The sequence below is a fragment of the Auxenochlorella protothecoides genome (genome assembly GCF_000733215.1).
Source record: "Auxenochlorella protothecoides strain 0710 unplaced genomic scaffold scaffold123, whole genome shotgun sequence".
NCBI lineage: Eukaryota > Viridiplantae > Chlorophyta > Trebouxiophyceae > Chlorellales > Chlorellaceae > Auxenochlorella > Auxenochlorella protothecoides.
Genome location: NW_011934304.1, coordinates 4,823 through 26,679, shown reverse-complemented (window position 1 = coordinate 26,679; position 21,857 = coordinate 4,823). Strand labels below are relative to the sequence as shown.

The 21,857-nt window shown below is 60.3% G+C and overlaps 2 protein-coding genes across 2 annotated transcripts in view; both read right to left on the bottom strand.

The window, feature by feature from the left end:
• Positions 1–781: 781 nt before the first annotated feature.
• On the bottom strand, positions 782–5,998 carry F751_1137 (Tryptophan-tRNA ligase, cytoplasmic; the record flags this gene model as incomplete). Its single annotated transcript, XM_011401655.1, has 14 exons — positions 782–1,035; positions 1,247–1,385; positions 1,565–1,619; positions 1,912–1,970; positions 2,152–2,236; positions 2,384–2,533; positions 2,669–2,715; positions 3,079–3,142; positions 3,297–3,469; positions 4,523–4,627; positions 4,799–4,897; positions 5,141–5,335; positions 5,573–5,738; positions 5,889–5,998. 14 exons carry the CDS (start codon positions 5,996–5,998, stop codon positions 782–784), a joined length of 1,701 nt encoding a protein of 566 aa, XP_011399957.1.
• A 2,237-nt stretch (positions 5,999–8,235) lies between these two features.
• F751_1136 (hypothetical protein) overlaps positions 8,236–21,857 on the bottom strand; it is a gene marked incomplete at both ends in the record, with an annotated part of 16,114 nt that continues 2,492 nt past the window's right edge. The window contains 18 exons of the mRNA XM_011401654.1: positions 8,236–8,394; positions 8,690–8,846; positions 9,060–9,316; positions 10,695–10,799; positions 10,963–11,049; positions 11,246–11,440; positions 11,697–11,859; positions 12,113–12,387; positions 12,559–12,640; positions 12,999–13,156; positions 14,652–14,729; positions 14,910–15,014; positions 15,203–15,359; positions 15,501–15,631; positions 16,037–16,103; positions 17,355–17,509; positions 17,777–17,875; positions 21,524–21,688. Of these exons, the coding sequence (XP_011399956.1) occupies positions 8,236–8,394; positions 8,690–8,846; positions 9,060–9,316; positions 10,695–10,799; positions 10,963–11,049; positions 11,246–11,440; positions 11,697–11,859; positions 12,113–12,387; positions 12,559–12,640; positions 12,999–13,156; positions 14,652–14,729; positions 14,910–15,014; positions 15,203–15,359; positions 15,501–15,631; positions 16,037–16,103; positions 17,355–17,509; positions 17,777–17,875; positions 21,524–21,688 (2,595 nt within the window). The remainder of the gene's footprint in view (positions 8,395–8,689; positions 8,847–9,059; positions 9,317–10,694; positions 10,800–10,962; positions 11,050–11,245; positions 11,441–11,696; positions 11,860–12,112; positions 12,388–12,558; positions 12,641–12,998; positions 13,157–14,651; positions 14,730–14,909; positions 15,015–15,202; positions 15,360–15,500; positions 15,632–16,036; positions 16,104–17,354; positions 17,510–17,776; positions 17,876–21,523; positions 21,689–21,857) is intronic.

The following is a 21,857-nucleotide window of genomic DNA, read 5'->3' as shown; positions in this document are numbered from 1 at the left end:
GGTTGCTTCATGCAGCGCCTGCGACAAAGAGAGGACGGTGAGTGTCATCCTTCTTGGAAGGGTGTCCACAAGGCCCTGACCTGGAATGACTCAGAGGCCCTTCCCAGAGTGCGCTGGCTCGTCCCTGGACTGAAATCTGAGCTTGCTTGGCTTGCAGCATCAGTTTGCTTGAACCCTCTCCCCGAACCTCCTGTTTCAATCCACAGCCTGGAACGGTGCCGCCTCCGGCTGCGCCACCGGCCTTGCCCTGGGCTGGGCCAACGGGCCGCTCGGCGCCCTCCAGTCCTGCGCCATGCTGGGGGCCTTTTCCTACTTCATGGACGGCATGGCCAAGGTCCCGCCCGCCGCCGCGGCGCAGCGCACGGCCGGCGGGCGGGGTCATGACGGCGACTGGGCGCAGACGCCCGAGGAGCAGCGGCTGGCCAGCTTCCTTGCAGCTCCCTTCCTGCACCCCGGCAGGGCCCGCAGCACGCTGCAGGCCGTGCTCAGCCCCGCCCTGCCTCTAGCTGTCATCCTTGCGCCCTGCCACCCCGCCTTTGGCGGCTGCGGGCGCGGGGGGCCCGCCGTGTGAAGGCTGGGGCTGAGGCCCCTACCCTATCCCCTGTACTGCACTCCTCCATGATTCCCTGCAGCAATCACGCGGCTGTCGCAACCCACTGTGAGCTGCGCGCAACGCCCGCCTGCCTTGTTTGAGCATCCGCCCCGGAGCCCACCCCTGATATTTCCCTCCTCATTCACACGCTGCTTTCCCACAAAGGCTAGCGCGGGACCCCAAGCACCGTCAGCCCCGGGGGGGGAACAGGTCGGGCATGGCGCGAGGGGTCATGAAGGCGTCGACCACCGCGTCGCTCACCGCCGCCCGCGCGGCCTGGTGTCGCTGCACCATCGCCGCCAGCACGCCCACCAACTCGGCCTTGACCTGACCGGTCAGCAGCCGCCCCGCGCCGTAGTCGCGCCCGATCTCCTCGAGCCGCGTGTCGTCCTGCATGAAGAAACGGAGCCACTGGTAGGAGATGTCCACGTCCAGGTTGGCCCCTGGCAAGAAGGAATGGACAGGGGGGTAGGGGTGACAGTACGAGGAGGGGATCGAGGCCCAACGTGCATGGGAGAAGAGCGCATGTGGAGGCCCAGCCCCCCACACTGTGCTGCAGAGGAGCACGGGTAGGGGCCATGCGCCCTGGAGGGTGCCATGAGACCTGAACAACCTTGGCAACCCACACCACAGCTGCGACACCGCAAGCCTCACCATTCTTCTCGTGCTCCTCCCGCGTGGCGCCGCCGCCGCTGAAAGCGTACTTCTTCACCTTGGTGTCAATCTCCTTGGCGGTGTCGGTCACGAAGATGGCCGAGGCGGTGTCGGAGGCGCTCATCTTGCCGCTCTCCCCCTGGGCACGGGCATGGGGGCGAGGATGAGCGTGTATCAGGTGGACGGGATCGATCGGCTGGCCCTCATGAGCCCTGCAGTCCCAGGATTCCCCCCACACCAAGCCCGCCTTGCCTGCAGGGCGGGGAAGAAGCAGGACTCGATGAGGGCCGTCTTGTGGTGACCCAGGCGGGGGGCCACATCCCTCGTCATGCGGAAGTAGGGGTCCTGGTCGATGGCGCAGGGGACGAGGCACCTGGGGCCGAGGAGGAAGGTGGGGTTTGAGGGACGACTGCAGGGTCAGCAGGCGGGGCTGGTGCATGTCGACATGAGTGGTCCGACGTCGGACTGCTGTGCACATGCTGAAAGCCAGAGCGCCAGCACAGCGCTGTGTGGGCCGCACACTGCTGCACCGGGACAGGGCCATGGGAAACTGGGCCCAGGAGCCCTTGCTGCTTCCCAGGCGCTTGCCGTGCCAACGGGTTAAGCCCCAGCCTGCATATCGGCCCCCGCCCATACCCCACCTCCCTGTCCAGACCGGCACCCACCGAATATCCTTCCGCTCCCCAAACATGTGGGGGAAGGTGTCTGGGAAGGCAGGTGCAGCCTGCAGGGTGTCGGAGGGTGTGGGCTCAGCCTGGGCATCAGAGGATGGTGCACCGGAGGAGCAGGGCTGCCGGCACGCTCTCATGATGTGCGCCTCCCCCCACTGACATGCAAGACAGCTGGGGCCCACTGTACAGGGACGCACCAAGCACCTGGCCCCACACGCCACCGCCATGCCCCACCTGTATTGCAGGGAACGCAATCTTTCCGATGTAGTCATCTGTGGTGAAGCCAAAGATGCCCTTCACCTGATTCATGGTGACACACCTGCAATGGGTGTGAGTGGGGACAGCTGGCAGACGAGGAGGCACGAATGGTGCCCTCCAGGGTGCTATGCGCAGCATCACACAACAGTGTCATCCACTGTGCGGTGGGTTGCTCCTTGACGAGTGCGTTACAAATGACCATTCTCACCTCTGGATGCGTGCGACATTGCGGTAAAATGCGCCTCCCAGGTACTCAAAGTCAGAGAAGATGAAGGTCTTGGTGATGTCAAAGCCACAGGCGATGATGTCCCTGGCATTCTCTCGTGCCAGGCGCTGGGCCTCCTCGACAGACAGACCCCTGTGTGAGATGGATGAGGCGAGGTGGGTGTTGCACCTCGGTGTTGCAACTCAATGGTGTAACTCAGAGCCAAAGGAGTCCAGACCACCCACTCTGCCACACCAAGGTGAATGGTCACTCTCCCATACTACGTACTTCCACAAGAATTTCTCATCGTCGGTGAGCTGGATGACCAATGGCACCTGTATGGGTAGGGGCCCAGGGGGTGATGGGGCACATTTATGGAGTGACAGCTGATGCGAATAACATCACAAAGGGGCACTTGCTCTCTCTATCTGAACTACAATGAAGAACGTCTAATGAGAAGACCCGGACCCCACCTTGAAGGCGTCTTGCAGCCATTTTGTGAACATGAAGGGGATGAGATGACCAAGGTGGAGAGCCTCGCTGGATGGCCCCTGCATATATGGGCACACAATTCTGAGCATGCCATACTACAAAGTCTGTTCACATGACGCGGCTTCTGCATGACCATCAAACCCACTGCACCCCTACTTCTTCATCATTTCAAGAAGATGCTGGGACCCTCATTTTATTGCTCTCACCCGGCCGGTGTACAGGTAGAAGGGTTCCCCGCGCTCATAGGCATCAAGGATCTCCGTCAGATCCCTGCGAGAGATTTCAACAGACGAGCATCGATGCTGAGAGTCCAGACAGCAAACAGTCAGCTTCTTCCAGGGGGTGTTGCTAGGTGTACATCCTGCCTGGCAGCAGAGACAAAACCAGCGCCTTCCTTCCAACCCCGCCTTCGCCACCCTCAGACCTGTGCGCAAAGAAGATGCCTCTCCTCAGGAAGGGGTGGGCCTTCACCCCCGTCACCCTTTCCACCCTAGCCACAAGCTCAGGGTCGATCTTCTGACACCCAAACTGCTCCACCAGCTTGTTGTAGTTGATCTTGCCCTCGCTGTCGGCGGTCACATCCCAGGGCGTGACCACCTGCGCAGATTGCATACATCGCGTTTTGGGCATGGCATTCGAATCGCTTTATCATCACATAGGAATCATCATGCAGATGGTGCGGGCGCCTGACCTGCTCTGATGCCTGCGAGGTCTCGGGCTCCGCGGGTGGGTGTGCGGACATTGGGCTCCCAGAACGTCTCAAAACACCAACATGTATGGAACTGAGGCTTCTTATCAGATTGATTGTTGTTCAATATTGCTGCAGGTCTGCGGTCTCCCACACAGGCTTACAGTCGAATCATGTTCGGCTAGTGGCCGATTGAGCGCGCTGAGACAGAGGGTGGGGAGAGGTCTCCATGGGTCCTTCACGCTGATGTGCACGTACCTCCCGCATGGAGATCGCTCAACCTGGCACAAGGAGCACGCAAACACACATTTGGACCCGATTTTTTTCCTCCAATTGCTCAATAACGTGTATGGTCGGGGATAAAAGCTTTACATGCCTGCAAAAACACGGGTTTCTTGTCCCATCGACAGAGTGCCATGCCTGCAGCCGAACTCCATGTTGTGACGTTCGTCTCCAATCTCGATCCAGTGACAAACCACGCAGCCTCTGATTCAGCTGTACAAGGAGGCATCCAACTCGGCAGCCTGCCTAGGACCTGTGTCACCGTCAGGCCATCCCAGACCGGAGTTTCCGCTGCCGCGCATCTCGTGCCGCTAGGATGCTGTGCACGATAGGGTGTTGCGGAGGGTGCTGGTGCCATCCTGGAGCACACTACCAGCCCCATCAATCTGCACGCTGCCCTGTTTGCTCCCCGGACTGGGCAGGTGTACGCAGTACCCCCAGCTCAGCAGCACCCTCTTACCAGAGAAAGTCGGGCAGAGTGGGGGCCGACTCAGAGAAAATGATGGCCCTCTGCGACCGAAGCATGGGAAGCCAGTTCATTTCTTTGCTAGATGTGGCCCGCGAGCAAGACTTATTCGAGGCAGCACTCCCGTCCCCCACCCAAAACACTGAGCAGAAGCATGTGATCCCCCTTTCTAATCACCAGGCCTACAAAGTTGGTCAACCAGCCCCGGCCCGACCTGCAAATGGGTGAAATCGTTGGAGAAGAGGGCCTTGCAGGGCACCGTCGTGATCCTGCGCTCCTCCTCCAGATTCTCCTGCAGCCTCTCCACCACAGAGTGCAGCTGGGAGGAGGAAAGGGAGGGATGAAGGTCGATGGTGTGCATCGAACAGGCCAGCCTTCTCATCGGCTTTCCTGCTGGCTCGATCATGGCGCCCCACCGACACTGCACCGCGCCCATATATAGCCATTCGAGGGCACGATTCTTCCCAAGCGCCCCATTCCGTGCACGCACGTTGAGTGAGAGGGTAAGATCCAGCTGGCCCAGCCCGGAGGGCCGACGCTCGCGGAGGTGCGCCACAGCGTCCAGCAGCCGCTTCCTCTGCTCCATGACCTGCACGCCCGAGGAGGAGTGGGGAGTTAGACGGAGCTGGGCTGGACAGGGTGCATGGTGGTAGGTCCTTCCTGGACCAAGATCCCTTCAGGCAAGCCGCTCTCCCGGTCAGATCGCCCTGTCCTGGCACCAGGCCGGATGCAAAAGGGTGCCTTGGGGTCCAGTCAGGGAGCCATGCACGCCCACTCCTTAATGCACTCCACCCTTGCCACCCCACCCAGCACCACAGTTCCCCACCCTCACCCGGTCCAGGTGCGACAGGGCCACGGTCTGGACCCTGTCCAGGATGGACTCCTGCTCCGGGGTCAAACGCACGGCGTCCAGCACCGCCAGCCACCGCTCCGGTGCGAAGGAGTTGGAGGCAGGAGTGCGCCCACCGCGAATGACCTCGGCGACGCAGCCGGGGCGATGCCTGCATAGGTGCCACAGCCGCAGACGCTGGGGTTGCAGGGTTGGGGGGGGGGACGGTGGGGAGGGGATGATTGGTTTTGCAACATGACCAATTACCCAAAGGGTGCTATAATCTGCCGCAAATTTCATCCCCCAGCCAGCTGCGGGAGGGAGGCAGGGTCTCCTGCCTTCCCTGGCACTGGCAGGGAGTGCAGATGCTACGTCGCAGCACCCTGCAGGCCCCGCCAGTCCTGCACTCCACTCTCCAAACCCAGAGGAACTCACTCCTCGAGCAAATACTTCTTGTATGCGCTGCAGCAGGGCCTCATCCCGGACACCAGAGTCCTGCAGCTGCACCGCCCGCCGGGTGTCCTCCCGCAGACCCCTGCACGTCCTCACCCACACGTCCCCCAGCTGCTCGACGCTCGCGCTCTGGAAGGCTAGCAGCTCGCTGGGACGGGTAGGAGCGGGGAGGAAGAGTGTCAATACAGTGCACCCCATTGTGAGGGGCACAGGGTACATGTACCCTCCCATGCCACAGGCATGCATCGAGGAAAGAGGCGCAGGCATGCCCGGCATACATGACCCAAGTTCCTCGCACCTGCCATGCAGGAGCAGCTCATCGGCCTTCCTGTCCAGCTCCCAGCCGGAGCTGTACAGCAGCCCCAGCTGCCCGGCCGTCAGCCCAGGCTCCCTGATGTTGCTGGGCATGCTCGGAATTCCCTACTTGGCGAGAGAGGGCTCTGACTGTGATGACTCGACACAAACGAGAACTGGATGTGATCAAGGTGGCATGCCTAGGGTGCTTGTATGCTGGTCAGGGCGCACTGAATTGCTGCATACGCACCATCACCGCGGGGACAGGTCAGCGGCAGAACAACGAGGTGTCCAGCCCACGCCAACTCCAGCACCCCTGGCACATTGTTTCTGGCCGTACCCAAAACACACGAAAAAGAGGTTTGACAGTTTTAAGTGAGAACAGCTGGTATTAATAAACACCCTCTCCCCAGCAGGATCCACTCCTCAGTACTCACAGAGGTCTCGGCAGCAGCCTGAAGAATGTCGATGCATTGATTCCGCACATACAGGGCGCGGTTGAAAATGTCGTCCCTGACACGCAGCATCTCATGTTCCTGCCTAGCCTCCTCCAGCTCAGAGTTCAACTTCCAAGGCGAAGAGAGGGTTCAGGGTCTGGCACAGAAACAGCAAGTGCGCACAGGGCAAGACTGATGGGGTATGGCAGCACCTTTACCAGCCGGTCTGCATCCTGAAGCGTCTCATGTTGCCAGCACCACACTCCCAAATTTCCACCTGTGCAAATGTGTTCTTGATCTGGACCTTGGCCATCCTCCGCTTTGCTCTGTAGGTGGCCTGGGCCCTGTGAGTGCATGTGGAGACTTTGAGCAAGGAGAGCCTCAAGCAGAGGTTACTTGCCGGGTGCAATTCCGTGTCAACATTAGAGGACGTCTCACAGCTAGCAGAATAGGCGCTCACAAGGGGCAGCAACTTTCCGTGGCTAGGGCAGACCCTCGGCAGACCTGCGATTTCGGGCTTTGGCCTTCTCCGACGACGTGAGGGGCCGAGGGGTCGTCTCCTCGCTGGCAGCACTCCCCATTTCGTGCATGAAGACCATACTTCCGGCGTCAGCGAATGCACTTTCGTCCAGGAGGGAGGCCATCTACGTCGGCCTTCAACAGGGATTTCGCTATGACTGGAGAGGACCGAGTGCGCTGGCACGAGGCTGCTGGGTCATCACAGGCTGTTTACTATCAGGACAGATGGACTGGGCGACCACTATCGGGGCAATCCTCCCTGGGTTCTTCACCAGAGACATTCGGAGATCCTTACGTAAGCGGTCTCGGTTCGAGAGCCACCAGGAATCACACGAGCAGTACAGGCATGCAACTTTCTAGACAGAACAACATCAATGAATGGGTTTCCCGCCTCAATGCGATCTCTCCGCTGCCGCTGAATACATTCTGTGACGGGTGTGAGAGGAGTGCATGTGGCCGATTCTGGCAGCAGAGGTGCATTCGTAATGACACCATCCAGCGGTAAAGACAAACCCAACAGCATGACCAGCACCGATTCCACTCCCACCTTGTAGGATCCGGGAGCCAAGGGTAACACAATAGGGTGAACCTCGCCTTCTGCAGATGAGCAGAGGCAAGGAGCGCATGGACACGGCGATCATGCAAGTGACTAGATGTACCGTCCTGAGATGTCTCCCAGTGCGGTTCACAACCAGGCCCTTGGAGCGACTCGTGCCAAGTCCCTACCTGATAAGGTTTGAATATGCTCATGTACAGGGTGGTGCTGGCATTGAAGAGCACAGTCTCCTCCCTGTCCATGCCCTCCTGCAACAGCATTGCAGCTCGCTGCAGCTGCTCCAATGGAGGTTGTGAGGTTGGTGAATGGACCGCCTGGGAAAGTGACGGGCACTCGCGGGCTGCTCCCGGCGGGAGAGCAGACACCCAGGTCACGACCAGTATGACAAGGGGCCTGGTCTGCTCAACCATCCTGCGGATTCTAGGCCCTCTCTTGAAGGCCAGCACTGTCGTAGGGGATACTCCTCCCTCATGCTGATGCTCACCTCCAATGCCTGTTGCGATGCCTCTATCAAGCTGTTTGACGTGGTCATGCGCAGGGGCAGCATCCACGCCACGATGGCTTTCCGTTCCTCCCGGATCTGGACGGCAGTCATTTGAGCATGGTCTTGGTGCAGGAGTGGGGTCACAGACAGGGAGTCCACCCTCATACCGCCCTCCACCACGTGACCACCTCGCCTGCTTGAGCGCGGTTTCCACTTCTCGGTGTGTCTGTGCTGCGAGCCGGCATTGCGCAGGAGAAAACTCCAGCTCATCCTGTGCATCAGGTATGTGCAGGGGTGGCCAATGAAGAGTACCTCTGGCAGCTTCGTTGCCATGAACCTGTGCAAGGCCTCCTGCCTAAGGGGAACATGGGATGGCAGGGATTGATCGGTTCACACCCACCAGGAATTTCGCATAGTCGAGGCTGGAAGGGGTTTGATGCATGTCGTGCAAGGGTGCAAACATCTTGGGCAGGTCGCGCAGCCTGTAGCTGTACATCTGCCACAACAGCTTGCGCTGCGAGTCAGGGGAGGAGGTCGTGCAGGTGCCTGGTTCGCTTGTGGTGGAGCTGATGGATGAGCGCCACCCACACATCGTCATCGGGCTGGTGTGCCCAGCAACCAGGTGCCACCCGCGGCCTCTGCCCTGGGTGGAAACGCCTGGACTCGATGCCTCACCCACAATAGACGCACACGTGCGACCCAGATTGCAAGCCGCCCAGCAGGTGGTCACCCTCCCTGGTTGCCTGGACCAGCCAGGGCACCCATCTCCCACACAGAAGAACATGCAAACCACGAGAATCGCCCCGCACCAGATGGATGCAGCGCAGCCACACCGGGTTCTCTGGTGCCTCGATGAAGACGGGGTCGGGGCCCATAGCTTCCAGCTGTGCCGTGATCTCTGCCACCCCGTCCCGGTACATGGCGCGGAATCGGTCAAGTGGCAGGGACTGGAACTCCGTCCGCATGCTGCAGGCAGGGATTGGAGGGTCAGACCAGAGCGCTACCGTGCCCAGGCAGCAGCAGGTGGGCACGTGGGCAGGCCTTGCCCCCTGCAGCCTGCCCCTGCGCTACACAGCACAGCCCCGCCCTGACACACATCACCATGCCTCGTTTTTAATACACACTTGAAGCTCAAATACCCACCCTCCCACAACAAAAACAACTCCCCACACAGTACACCTGCCGGTGAGGACGGGGGGTGGGACCAGCATGCTGAGATTCACAGAGGAGCATTTGACCCCGATTGCCTGGCCCAGGGGCAGGCCTAGGTTCACGGCGCGAGCCACGGGGGTGTCCAGCCAGGCGTCCGACCGCGGGGCTGCCACCTCCAGGGCGGCGACATACCGGTCCTTCACGCCAATGACCCGCTCCAGGAGGACGTTGTCACGGGCCAGCAACTCGTGCTCCCGCTTGGCACGTGCCAGCTCAGCACTGACCTGGCGAGGAAATGGATGGGTGGGCGGTGGAGGCTTGAATGTGGGGACCATGTAGGGCGCCTCGAGAGGCATGCAGGAGTCATGCATGATCACAATTCTTTCCCACCCCATGCGCAGATGACCCTTATCGTGCCTGCTCGTAACACTGCCGCACGGCCTGCTCCTGACTCTTCTTCTTGGCCCGCGCTTTGGCTTGGGCGCTGGGAGGTAGGGGTTGGGGAGCCAGGAGGGCTGTTTGAAGGGCACCTTCCACATCCAACACTCCCTCCCAGACAGATGGCAACCCTGCACACTCACATGCGGTTCCATTCACGCTTTCGCTGCTTTGCGGCAGCCTTGTCTTCCTCAGAGGTCGAACCGGGTTGGTGTGCAGGTGTTCCGATCGGTGAGGGGTCGAGATTTCTGCTATGGAAGGGGTCGGAGTGCACGTCCTCCCACGAATACTCGGAGCCACTGGACGGCCTCACTGCCGCGATCTCAGGCGCATCACAGGCGAGGAGGTCTTGTAAATCATCTTGAATAAGTCGAGTGGGTCCAAAGCCCGCCCATGGGTCCAGAGGGATCGCATGCATCCCGTGACGACCAACTGGGAATTCTTGTTGGTCGGGCTCGCTGGATACCCCGTGCGCTGCTAAATGTGGTATCGATGCCCCGAATCTGCCATCACGGTCGATTTAAGGAAGTTGATAGGGCTGGCGGCAAGGCTTTAGCCGGCCCGCAGGAAATATTACGGACTTCCAGCCTGGAAGGTCTCGTAACAATTGATCAGCCCCGGGAGGGGTTTTGGGAAGGAATGTTCTTACAAACAACACAGGAGGGTGCAGTGCTCACGGGACAATCGTTGGCACAGACGGGACAAGAAACCAATGTTGAAGGGCTTGTATGGATGCAGATAGGCGATCAGTCTATGGGAGGAGGGTGGCTAGGGCGCGGTGGTGATGGCTCCAGGGGGAAGAATGTCAGCCCGGGTTTGCTCATTCATCGAGAATATCCTGTGGGAATGGTGTGGTAAGGCCAGGGATCGGGAAGAGGACAAAGGCCTTAAGACTGGGAGGCACACCAGCGGCAATTGTCAAGCCATTGTAAGGCAGCAGGGCCCCGTGTCGAGCCTTTCCCATCGCATGGGAATCGCTCACGCCAGCATGTCGGGCAGCATGGGGTAGGACGTCGCCAGCATGACACATTTCTGCGACCAGCGGCAGGAGGAGAGGGCGCGTGCAGGCTGGGGCGGGGTGGGTCCAGTGCCAGGTGGCGAGCCTGCTCCAACTACGACGAGCGCAGCAGACAATGCCCTGCGCGATCCACCGGCCCGCCCGGCATGCAGCCCCGCTGCATTGAACCCTCACCCCCTCCACACACACACACCCCTCGTGCTGACCTGGCGCAAAGAAAGTGTGTGCGCGATGGCCGCCATGTAGGCGTCCCGGTGCGCCACTTTTTCCTCGTCCAGGTTTGCTGCCACGGCCTGCGTGGCCCGCTGCCACTGCACAGAGGGGGAAATGGGGGGCATGCAAGGGATGGCGACAGGCTCAACCCAGGTGGGCCGGGGTATGGTGCTGACGCGCGGGCAGACCTGGCCCCGGGCCGACCTGGGGAGCCCCCAAAGGCTCCTCCACCTCCATCGCGGCCCACCCTCACAGCCTCACCTCCTGTAGGGCCGCTGTGTCGAGCTGGGAGTCGGGGCTGGGCAGCTCCTCCAGGCGCGCCAGCAGCCTGCGGCGCTTGGCCAGGACCTGTGGGGATTCGGGAAGGGTGGGAGGGGGGCGATGACCCGTGAGTGCAGGGGCAAGGTGGCCAGAGTGTCTGGTCCCAGGCCAGGACGCTCATCAGGCCATCGAGTCCAGAACTCTGCCAGGCGACGCGGTTCACTGGCCCCGGGGGGGTCCCCTGCCTCAGCGCCTTCTCCCCTCCCCCCCAAAAGCCACTCACGCTGTCCATGCGCGCCAGGAGGGCGGCCCGCGTCTCCAAGATGGCCGCCGACTGGGCCGGCGACAGCGCCATGGCCGCCAGCACAGCACGCCAGTGCGCCGCCTCGTCGGGGGCGGCCGCCTGCGCCGACTCGCCACGCACGACGCGGGTGAGGATGCCGGGGCGATACCGGCTGCAGCGCCAGAGGATGGAGCGCTGTGCAGTATGGGTGGGGAGAAGATTCCCTCTCCGAGGGGGGGGAAGGGGACATATCGAGGCCACGGCAGGAGTGGCGCCATCTACCATGGGAGTGGGGCCAGTGGGCAGGGTAGCCGCTGTCCATCGTAGCACGCAGCCTCTTCTACTCTTGCCCATTCTCACGTCAAAACAGCACCAACCTCACATCTCACTCCACTATTTTCACTTCCCCCTCCCCCCCAAATGAAGTCCTCCACCTACTGCACCCCCCCACCAGGCGCCTGGCGGTGCCAATGAGCTGCTCGCACGCGCTCTCCGTGGCAGGCGCGCTCTGTGCGACGTGCATGACGTCCAGCACGTGCATCATCTCTGCCCGGGTGTCGCGGTACAGTCGGCTGAGGCTGGGCAGGGGGGTCTCACGGAACACCACCACCTCGCTGCATGCGGAGGGTGCGGGAGGGGGGGGGGGTGTATATGGAGGGGGGGTATACATTTGTAGTGGATATCCGCAAGAGATGGTGCGGGACACGGCGGCAGTGGGCGTAAGAGCTGCCAAAACATGGACATGCCATGCATAGGAGTGGCCCTGCGCACGCCGCACGTCCCAGCCTGGGCGGCGGAAGGGGCGGCCCGAGTCCACAGTTCCTTATTGCAGGGCATGCGGAGACGGGCACCGAGATCGCCACGCACGGTGGAGGGAGGGCGGGCGGGTCCAGCATATCCAGGTAGCGGCAGAGGCCGTCCAGGCAGGCCGCCTGCCCCGGCGGCAGATCCGGCTCCGTCCAGCTGTAGTAGAGCGGGGGCGGGTCGCCCTGGCTGTTGCCCCAGGCGGGGAAGGGCGTCTCACGCCGCGAGCGCACCAGGTTCAGGTAGTCCTCGCGGGAGCACAGCACCTGCTCATACAGCACCGAACGGCAGGTCAGCAGCCGGTTCTCGCGCTTGGCAGCCACCAGCTCCTCGTTCAGCTGTGGACGGGGTGAGGTTCCGGGGGTGAGATCGCTGAGGTGGCGCTTCTGAAGGATGGATTGTATGCATGGCATGTCGACAGGATAAGACCCAAGGGGCCTGGCAGGCCGTGAGTAAAGATACGGCGGCCCAGGGGCCCGTCAGGGTCGGCCCCCTTTCCAATTGAGAACGATGCGACAGCTTGCCTTGTCCAGGGAGGCCTTGGCGTGTGCCGCTGTAGCCCTGCGCTTGGCCCTGTACCGAGCCTGGGCCCTGCAAGGGGAATGGGGAGCGGGAGGGCTGAGAGAGTTTTGTGAGGACCCCGGGGCCGGCCGTCGCAATGCAGCCGTCGCAGGTGTCCAGCGTCCTCCTCGCCAAGCCTTAGTGTCTGACCCCCTGCGTGCATGCACACTCACACCCAACTCGAACATACTCTCTGTTCCTCTCCCGGGAGCGGCTGGGCGGTCCAGGCTTGGTTGTGGCATCCACCAGGCTGGGGATGGGATCTACCAGCAGGGAGGGAGCTGCACGGTCGCTGGTGGTTATCGCTACTTTCATAGGGATGCTTGCTTGGTGGAGTGCTGCCATCGGGTCCATGATTGCCGTCATGGCATTCACGGAGGGCCCTGACCTCATCGCGCCTCCCTCCAGGAAGTCCATGTCGCTCAAGGTGAAGGAGGGACGAGGAACGAGGTCGGCGACGGCAAATATGTCCAGGCTCAGATCCGAAGGGAGCCTGCCATCCGGCTCTGGCTTTGAGGCTGCCTCCTCAGGTGCCATCGGCACGACCTACATACGCGCGACAAGGCAGGCAGTGTGTACCCCCCTTTAGGGTAAGCCCAAGCTCAGAGCTGGAGCCGCGTTTCGTTCTTGTTGAGATAAGCATAGCACGATACGAATTCGCGAGTTTATACGGATGAATAGAATGGCTTCTGTGCAAATCTCGAGACAGACGATCTTCCGAATTCGTACATGTGCTGAGGGGGGCCGGTGGCAGTGCTAAGGATCAGGAGGCAGATTCGTGAGAGCGACTACCCTCCAAAACAACATGGCTGTAACAATCTCCCACACAGCTGGTTCACCCTCCGCAAATTATCTGAGCATCCGAGATTCAAGAAGAACAGGTTGAAATGCGCTCAATTCTAGCCAGGCACGAATATCACAGGCTAGGGTTTGGCAACCGTCGCAGACTGCCTCATTCAATAGGCTGCAAGACAGCCGGGCAACTCACTGTGCCACAGAGTCGAGGGTACATTCATATTTCAGCCAGTCGCTGCCATGGTATTGTGCCTCGTCACACTGAATGGCCTGACTGGCTTGGAGGAGTAGGGCCATGCCAAGATGAGAATGCCGCTGGAGTCTGCAGTCAGATGGTCCAGCCTACACACTCTAACTCAACTCCTCCATGCCCAGTAGATGATCCATCAACCTGCGGGAAAACAAACACGACACTCATGCTTTCATCTCCAAGGCCACACCTTGATCCCAACATTGACATTCCTGTGGCTCTCCCTACACAAAACTCACAGGGGAAGGTCTGGAAGCAGCGGGTGTGAAGCAATGATGACGATAGCTCTCTGCAAAGGGAGAGGATGCCTCTGAGGCTCATTCGAAAGCGCTTTATGGGGCAGAAAAGCCACCTCCCATCCGTGCTCCATCGCACAACCGACATCACCCCAACCACCACCAACCTGCCGAGTATCCATGATGCGTCCAAACATGGCAGGGCAGTGCTCAACATAAGCATTGCGCTCTGCAGAAAGACTCGCACTCAGATCCTGGGTGGTCGCACGCCACTGGACGGGCAGGGTTGTTTGGCAACGGGTTGTAAAACGGTGGAGCCTGGTCCAGGCCACGAATGGGGAACCAGGCAGCATGGGGTGTGGCTCCTATCAGGCACCAAGTGCAGGCGCACATGGCGAGAGCCCTGCTTCGGCATGTCCCCATAGACTCCCGCCCTGATGCTACAATCCCCCATGGCTCGCGCCACAACCCGTACTCCAGCTTCAGGCCATGCAGACAGCACGTCGGGCAGAAACCATCTTCAACTGGCAGTTATGCCCTCACCGCGAGCATCTGTCTATTTGCCAGGCAGCTGGCGCCGGGTGTCCCACATCCCATCTCTTCCATGCATTTAAGCACATGGGCTCGCTCAGCCTGTGCCTGGGAGGTCGGGGGCTCGGCAGGGCGTGGACATGAGCATGCTAAGATTGGCAACCCATGGCCCCCTCTAGAGCGTGACATCGCGATGCTGATCCAGCAACGGCCATCCCTGCCAACTCACTGAGTGGATGGTCGACCTCAGGGCGTCGCGATACTTATCCAGCTCCACTCGCTGAGCTGGCGAGAGGCGCACTTGACGCTGCAGTGGTGTGCAGACCATAGTGCTGTCAGGGCAGCTGCCATTTTGGTGGCCGGCGAGCGCTCATGGCCGGTCCGGCTGCAAGTCAGGTTGGCGATCCTATGATGCCCTACCATTTTTCCCCCAAGTCCCGTGCACCATTGGCAGACCCACTCAGCCTTTCCTGTGTGAGGAACTCACCGCAATATCCTGCCACACAGCATCCGCGTCTCGGTCGATGGGCTTGCTCTCAGCAGCCGCCGACTCCATGATGCTGTGCACCTGGCCTCGTCGATAAGTGGCTATCTGCCACAGCAACCGGCGCTGCATGGGGTGGCACAGATGATTGGTGGGTTCAAGGTGTTCTCTGGTGTGCAGGCGGCAAACTACTGACCTCATCCAAGCCGTCGGCCGTGGCTGTGCAACCTCTCGGGCTCCAACACCCCAGCGAGTGCGGCTGAACCAGATGCAGCCCACTCAGGGCTTTGGCTCACCTGTCTGCCAAGGATACCCTCCACGGCCTCCTCGGCTGCGTGTGGCAGGCGCACGCCTGCCCCATGCTTTGCCAGGATCTCCACCATACTCTCCACATTCGCCCTGAACTCCCTGCCAACCTCCAGCATCGGCCGTCTCCTGAACACCTCCATGTCCCTGGAAGGGGCAGGGGGTTCAAAGGGGTTGATGGAGGAGTAAATGCCCAGCCGAGAGTCCCGGAACCCCACCACACGGCAGGTACCATCCAATGTTGGGACCCCTAGAGGAGGCAGCCCTGCCACCATGCAGCGTCCTCACCCCTGTGAGAGGGTCGGGCTGTCCTGCTGGCGAGCGACCTGGCAGGCTGCCTCGAGACAGACCATCTGCCCAAAGCTGAGCCCCGGTTCCTCGAAGGGTGCAGCATGCGGGCGCTCCCAGCCGGCTCCACTCTGGGAGAGGGGTGTTGTGCATGGTGACACTCACAGGCCGCACGTCCAAGTGGCGCCGGCTATCATGATTTGTGCCGAGCAATCGCAGCACCAACAGCATTATGCAGACGGTGAACATGCCTGCTGTGCTGCCTGAAGCATCTCGAGGAGGGTCGAGCGCAGGTCCACTGAGGCTTCCAGCAGCACAGCACTCTTAGTCAGTTGTGCATGCTCTGCTCTTGCTGAAGCCAGTGCACCCTTTGTCTGGAGGGAGATAGTGAACCGGAACTGTAAGGGGTGACTTATTTCAGTGTCTCCCTGGGCTTCTCCCCATGAGAGAGAGCAGCACACTGCTCCGATCTACAGTAGAGCACCTATGCACCACGGCATGCGGCTTCTTAGACTGTACGCGCCACACCACTTTACCTCGGCAAAGTCATTCTCCAGCGCACCCCACTCTTCGCGCTTCCTGGCACGATACATGGCCTGATTCCTGCAAGTAAATATTGATGGGGCATGGTGCTTCACCACTGTGCCCACACTTGAAGTTGCTGTGCATGCATCATCCATGCCAGCAAGCCCAGTTCTCTGACCTGCGACTCCTCTCCCGGTCGTGCTGGCTTTTCCGGCATGTTGAATCTGCACTGTGGTCTTCACAAGACTCGTGGGCAGCTGCGCCAACGTGTCGCCCGGTATTGACATCCATGTGGCGTATCTGACTCTCACAAACTCGATTGGAAGAGGGCACCAGCACGAAGTTTGGGGGGAATGCGTCGATGGCGCAGTGAGCGGTCATGCCGCTAGCCAGTCGAGCTGGCAGCTTCTGATAATCACAATGAGCACAGCAGTCGAGTTTTCAGGCAGACTTTGGTATCCCTTGGATTTCCCGTCATGATGTCATGGAGTTGAGGTAATGTCGAGGTCGTGAGCTTTTTAGGTAGTGACGGACTCAGCAAGTTACGTTATGGTGAAGGGAGAGGCTTGCATTCCGAGACCGCGCTCGATGCTGGCAACGTCTGTGAGTCCGATGTTACCAACTGCGATGTGATATGGTGTTAAGGGACTATCCATATTTGCAGCGAGTAGGAGGAGCGTCACGCCAGCGATTTGCGCATTCCACAATCTCTCAAGCTGGTTGGGTGAGCCATGTCCCCCCGTGTTGTCTGGAGCCTGTGGAGTGGGCTTTCCCCGACGAATCAAAATGCATTCACAGATGATTGTATACCTGTGACAAGTTTAAGGTATCATTATGACTTCCTGACGATTATGGCATCTAAGAGGCAGATGTGGGAGGGTAGCACAGGAAGGTGAGCAAGAGTTGATCTGGAAACAAGGTACTCGTCTCCAAGGGGGAGATGCATGAAAGAAAGCTGGCTTTGCCTGTAACTGCCGGGAGGTATTATCTGTAATGGTGATGCCTGGGACTGAATCAGGGCGCTTTGTGAGATGGAAATCCTATACAAGAGAGAACGGGAAGAGGGCCTGGTACGTTCCTGACGTTAAGCTTAATAGCTCCAAAGATGGAACCCCAACTCCACTCCTTGCACATCAGGCAGCTGCTGACATCTCGGTGACTGGATGGATGGATGGGTGTGCGCCGTGTAATTGCACGACATCCAGGAGCCTGGAGTGTGGAGGCAGGTGGTGATTGTTTGACCTTTGCAGTCGAAAGACTCCCACCATCTGCGTCACTGGAATTCCCAGGGCCCACCATATCAATTCTCCCCTCCGCCCCCGGGCTCACATGAGGGGATCGGGGAGGAAAGGGTGCGCGGCCACCAGCAGCCTTGCCTGCTGCGTGGGTCCCAGCGTGTCCAGGAGGAGTGCCCTGCTGACCTCGCGATGCAGGCGATGCTCGGCTTCCACAGTGGCCCGAAGCACGCTCGTGCCTGCCTGCACCTGCAGGTTTCGTGGAAGGAGGCACGGATGGGCACGCCATCCTTGCACTGCCACCAACCTTGTGAGCCTAGGTCAGCCTTGCACTGTTTAAGGAGAGCATCAGGTCCAGGGACGCTGCCCCTTCAGGAACAGTGCGGCTAGGAAGAAGCTCCATGGAGCAATGCCTGGGGTCCCCTGGAGCCAGCCACACTGGTGAGGCAATCAATTTCATGCATCCTCATCACAGACCACACCCCAGAACAGGCCCCACCCAGCGCTCCTGCCCACCTCCAGACTGATGCGACATGCCTCGTGCACCGACCGCGCCCCGGCCACGCCGATGCTGTGGCCCAGCTCCTCCAGGATGGCACGGCGCTTCGCATGGAGCTGGATGGTATGAGAGCGAGGATGCTGGTGGGGATGGAGGGGTGCACGGACATGCAGCGGCGTAAGGTGTCTGCACTGTTCCTGGCGACGTGCTCCCTGGCGCAGCGCAGAGGACTCAGAAATGGCCAGGCAGACGCGGTGCAGGTGCAGGCTTGATGTCTGAAGGGGAAAACAGCTGCCACGTTCTTTTCGCAACCCGCGGTTCTCCATACCATCTCCCTGGCTCACCTTGCAGGTGCCCTCCACCAATCGATCCCTTGTCAAGCGCAGCTCAGCTTCCTGATGACTGTTGAGTTTCAAAGCCGCCTGCTCTTGCAAATGAGGGCAGGTGGGCCTCTGTCCACTGCACCTGTGTTTCTCGGCTCAATCAAACCTGGCGATGTTTAATCTGAGGTGCCATGCGCACCCGTCCCCAGCCCACAGCACCTTGCAGCGCTTTAAACTGCGTCCTCAGTCGATTCTCAACTTACCAGCACATTCTGCCAGTGCAAAGCGCTATTAGTCTCGGGTTGGGGGGACAGGCCCTCTCCCATCACGACAGAAATCAATTCTGGGCGATAGCAGCCGAGCCGGCCCAGGAAATTGAGCTGTGCATGGGAGAGTGGGCTGATGCTGTGAAGCGCAGAAGCGAAGAAGCAAACATTGCGCGGCAGCAATGGAGTCGAGCTGGTCAGAAAGTGGGCTTCCTGCTGCCATACGGCGGGAGAGCTACAGTGCAAGAACCATGCTGGACATGGGCAGGCTCTGCAATTGCTCCCCGCAACAAGGTGATCCATTCACAAAACCACCCATCTGTCCACTTCCTCCTCACCCCAGCCTGAAGGATGGAGTGCAGCTCCTTCAAATTCGCCGCCTGGCCCGCTCCACTGACAGCTGCCGCTTGGGCTGGCTGTAGAGCATCTGCCAGTCTTGATCGAAGCTCAATCCAAGCGCTGACCAAATTTCCAATGGGGACATGTTTGAAAGCCAGGATTTCCCTGAGTACGGGAGGGGACGGGTGATGGCGAGCTTGACACGCCAAGAATTTGATCGTGCTCTGGCAGTTGCAGTTGTGGTGCTCAGGCATGCCACAGCACAACAATGGGCTTGTGATCGCAGCAGCAGCCCCAAACTATCCACATCTTGCGGGGTCCAGATCAATACGCCCCACCAAACTCCGCTCACTCCTCGCTGGCTGCATCCCTGCATGTCAGACTGCAGGCTGTGTGCAGCATGGCTGCCTGGCCGGCAGAGAGCTGGGTGGTGGAGTCAATGTGTCGTCGGGACCTGATGCCGTGTCCCGCTGGCTCAGGTGAAGGCTGGCGCATGGTTGCGTGGAGATACAAGGAGGTTCAGGATAGTGCTTAAGCAAGATAGGAATCTGATTAATATGTAGATGCTAGGGTACCGTCGATATTATAAAAGACTCCCATTCCCAGGCCACCCCAGAAGCTCAAACTGTCACTCGTCCAGGCATCACCTCAGTCAGTGCCTCCAGCACGCCGACAGCCTCCTGCCGAAGAGCAATGACGAGCTCATACAGGTCGTTGGTATGCGTAAGCAACTGGTTCTCGGACCTGGCGGCGTCCAGGTCCAGGCTCGTCTGCTTGGTGAGAATGGAGGCCACTTGAGCTCGGTGGCGCTAAGCCTCACCTGAAGAGCATGACCCAAAGCTCTGGCCCTCCAGAGATACGCCCAGCACCACAAACGGGTCACCTTAGCATGATCGCGGTACGTGATGATGCGCTGATTCCGCAGCTTGGCTCTGTACCGAGCTTGGGCCCTGCACAATGGAATCGGCACATAAACCAGCGAGGTCACACACGACCTGCCCGGGAGGGAGAGGTCTGGCCCGCCCTCAATTGCAAAACTACTGTGCTCATATAAAGCAAGAGTAACACTTGTCTCACTTCTTGTTCTTGTCGCGAAGCCGACCCGCGTCCTCCCCAGGGTCAGGTTCGTTGCCGTGGGCTCCATCCTCGGACTGCGTTGAGCTCTCGGCAAGCTCTCTGGAGCCGGAAAGCCGTCTCCTGAGTGTCATAAACTCATCCACTGGACCCAGGGTTACGAACGCAGTGGCCGTCTGTCAAGGTTGTAGGATTATTGGGAAAGGGGTCACTCGCCAAGATCTGCTCGATTCTCTGACACAATGGGGGTGGCAGGGTTGGGTCGCTGATGTCAAGCATCAGGGAGAAGGCGGTCTAAGACTCAGCGCTTGCCCTTGTAATGTGCATAAAATTCAGGTGAAGAGTGTCGCGATCGCCGTAAAGGGTGGGCGCGACGTAAGGGCCTAGCAGACGCAATCCCTCCCGTACTCTCAACAGACCTTTCGTTTCCGACAGCCTCAAGCCTTGGGGACAAGCTATAAGCGATGCATCTTTACCCTCTAAGCTACTTTTTATACAAATTTACGCCGGGTAGGCTGATGTCACTTTTATCATCCTCATGAAGCGTTGTTTGCGAGGGCTGATACGAGCTCTCTCAGCGGCTCACGCAATACGCGATCTTTGAGTAGTTGACTCAGCGGGCGATACAATCTCGTCATCTCTGTATCAGAATCTACCCGTCTGACACCTTCGTGAAGGACCACATCCGACGGAGGAGACAGAGTGCCTTGCCGTAGCAAGGAATGGACAGCGTAGTAGTGTTGATCGGTGCTCTTACCCATGGGGCGTATTTGTGAATTCTCCCATGACTACCCTCGATGGGGTGCTTTGCTCGGACCCTATTCGTAGGTAGTTGGCATGTCCCCTTGCGGGTGCATCCCTTGACTATTCTTGTCCATGATTACTTGTCAATGTCGTTTCGACGGCATGCAGCTGGCCACTGATGCTCCGGTTGGGGTGCGGCTTGCCATGTTGCCAACGAGTGACCTCCCCATGGCCGCTTCAGATGTGCTGGTGTGTACGGCCCTGGTGCTGTCACCCACATACAGTTTTTCTTGCACGCTCATGGCTGGGAACCCCGTGCCCTCACTGCTGCAGGTTGGGTGCTCCCCGGCAAGCTCCTCGACATGGGTGCCCGACTGCGGCGTGAACATGGCCGCCGCCCGGCAGGCTTGCTCCACCCACCCCATTCCCATCCCTGCTCCTTAGCGTCTCGAGTAGTAACACGGCTAACAGAGGGGCGTATTGGTACATGAGGTGGCTCACCAATCAACGAAGGGAGCGACATGGGGTGGGAGGAATGAGATGGGGGATATCAGGGGGTGAAGGGGTACGAAGCCTGCGAGGTGGCGCTGGTGCGCCTGGGTGCCAGACCCCACCATGTCCAAGCGCAGTGAGAGGATGTGTGGGGTGGCACGTACATGGGAAAGAAGTCTTCAATGGTGTCACTCAGGTACCCGTGCATCGCGACAAAAGGGGTGTGCCCTGGGACCAGGTGTTGGCCGGCTCGATCCATGGCTGGCTGGGCGACTGGGGTGCCGGGTGGCCTCTCCATGCCGGGGGGCCAGGGTGCCGGCTGATCAGGTGCTGACCAGCTCCACCCGCCGGCTCCTCCGGCACCCAGCTAGTCGCAGCCGTGTCCCCGGCCGCAGGCGCCGTCTGCTCGGCGGCCACACAGGCGGCTGGCCGGCCCCTCGTCCTCGGCCCACTCCAGGGCCAGCGCCGGCAGCGGCTTACCCGGCGCCAGCTCGCGGCGCGCGCCCGGCCCCAGCGCGCGCTCCACCGCGGCCAGGATGCAGGCGACGTCCGGGAGGAAGGGGCGGGACCCGCAGAACAGGCGCGCGTGCTGCGGCGTGCTCAGCGCCGAGAACATCGCGCCCACCGCGTCACCGTGCACGCGCAGCTCCCGCTCCAGGCTCGACTCCAGCGCGAAGACCCGCTCCCGCGTCTGTGCGCGGGGAGATCATCGATCGGGCTCGGTGGGATGGGGTGGGGCTGCGTGTGCTTGTGGCGGCGCAGAGCGGGGGAAAGACCGCAGAGCCCCGCCACACCACGCCTCGCAGGGGTGCCCCGCCGTGCGTGGGGGGGGGGGGGGGGCGGGGCCGGGCCCCCCCGGG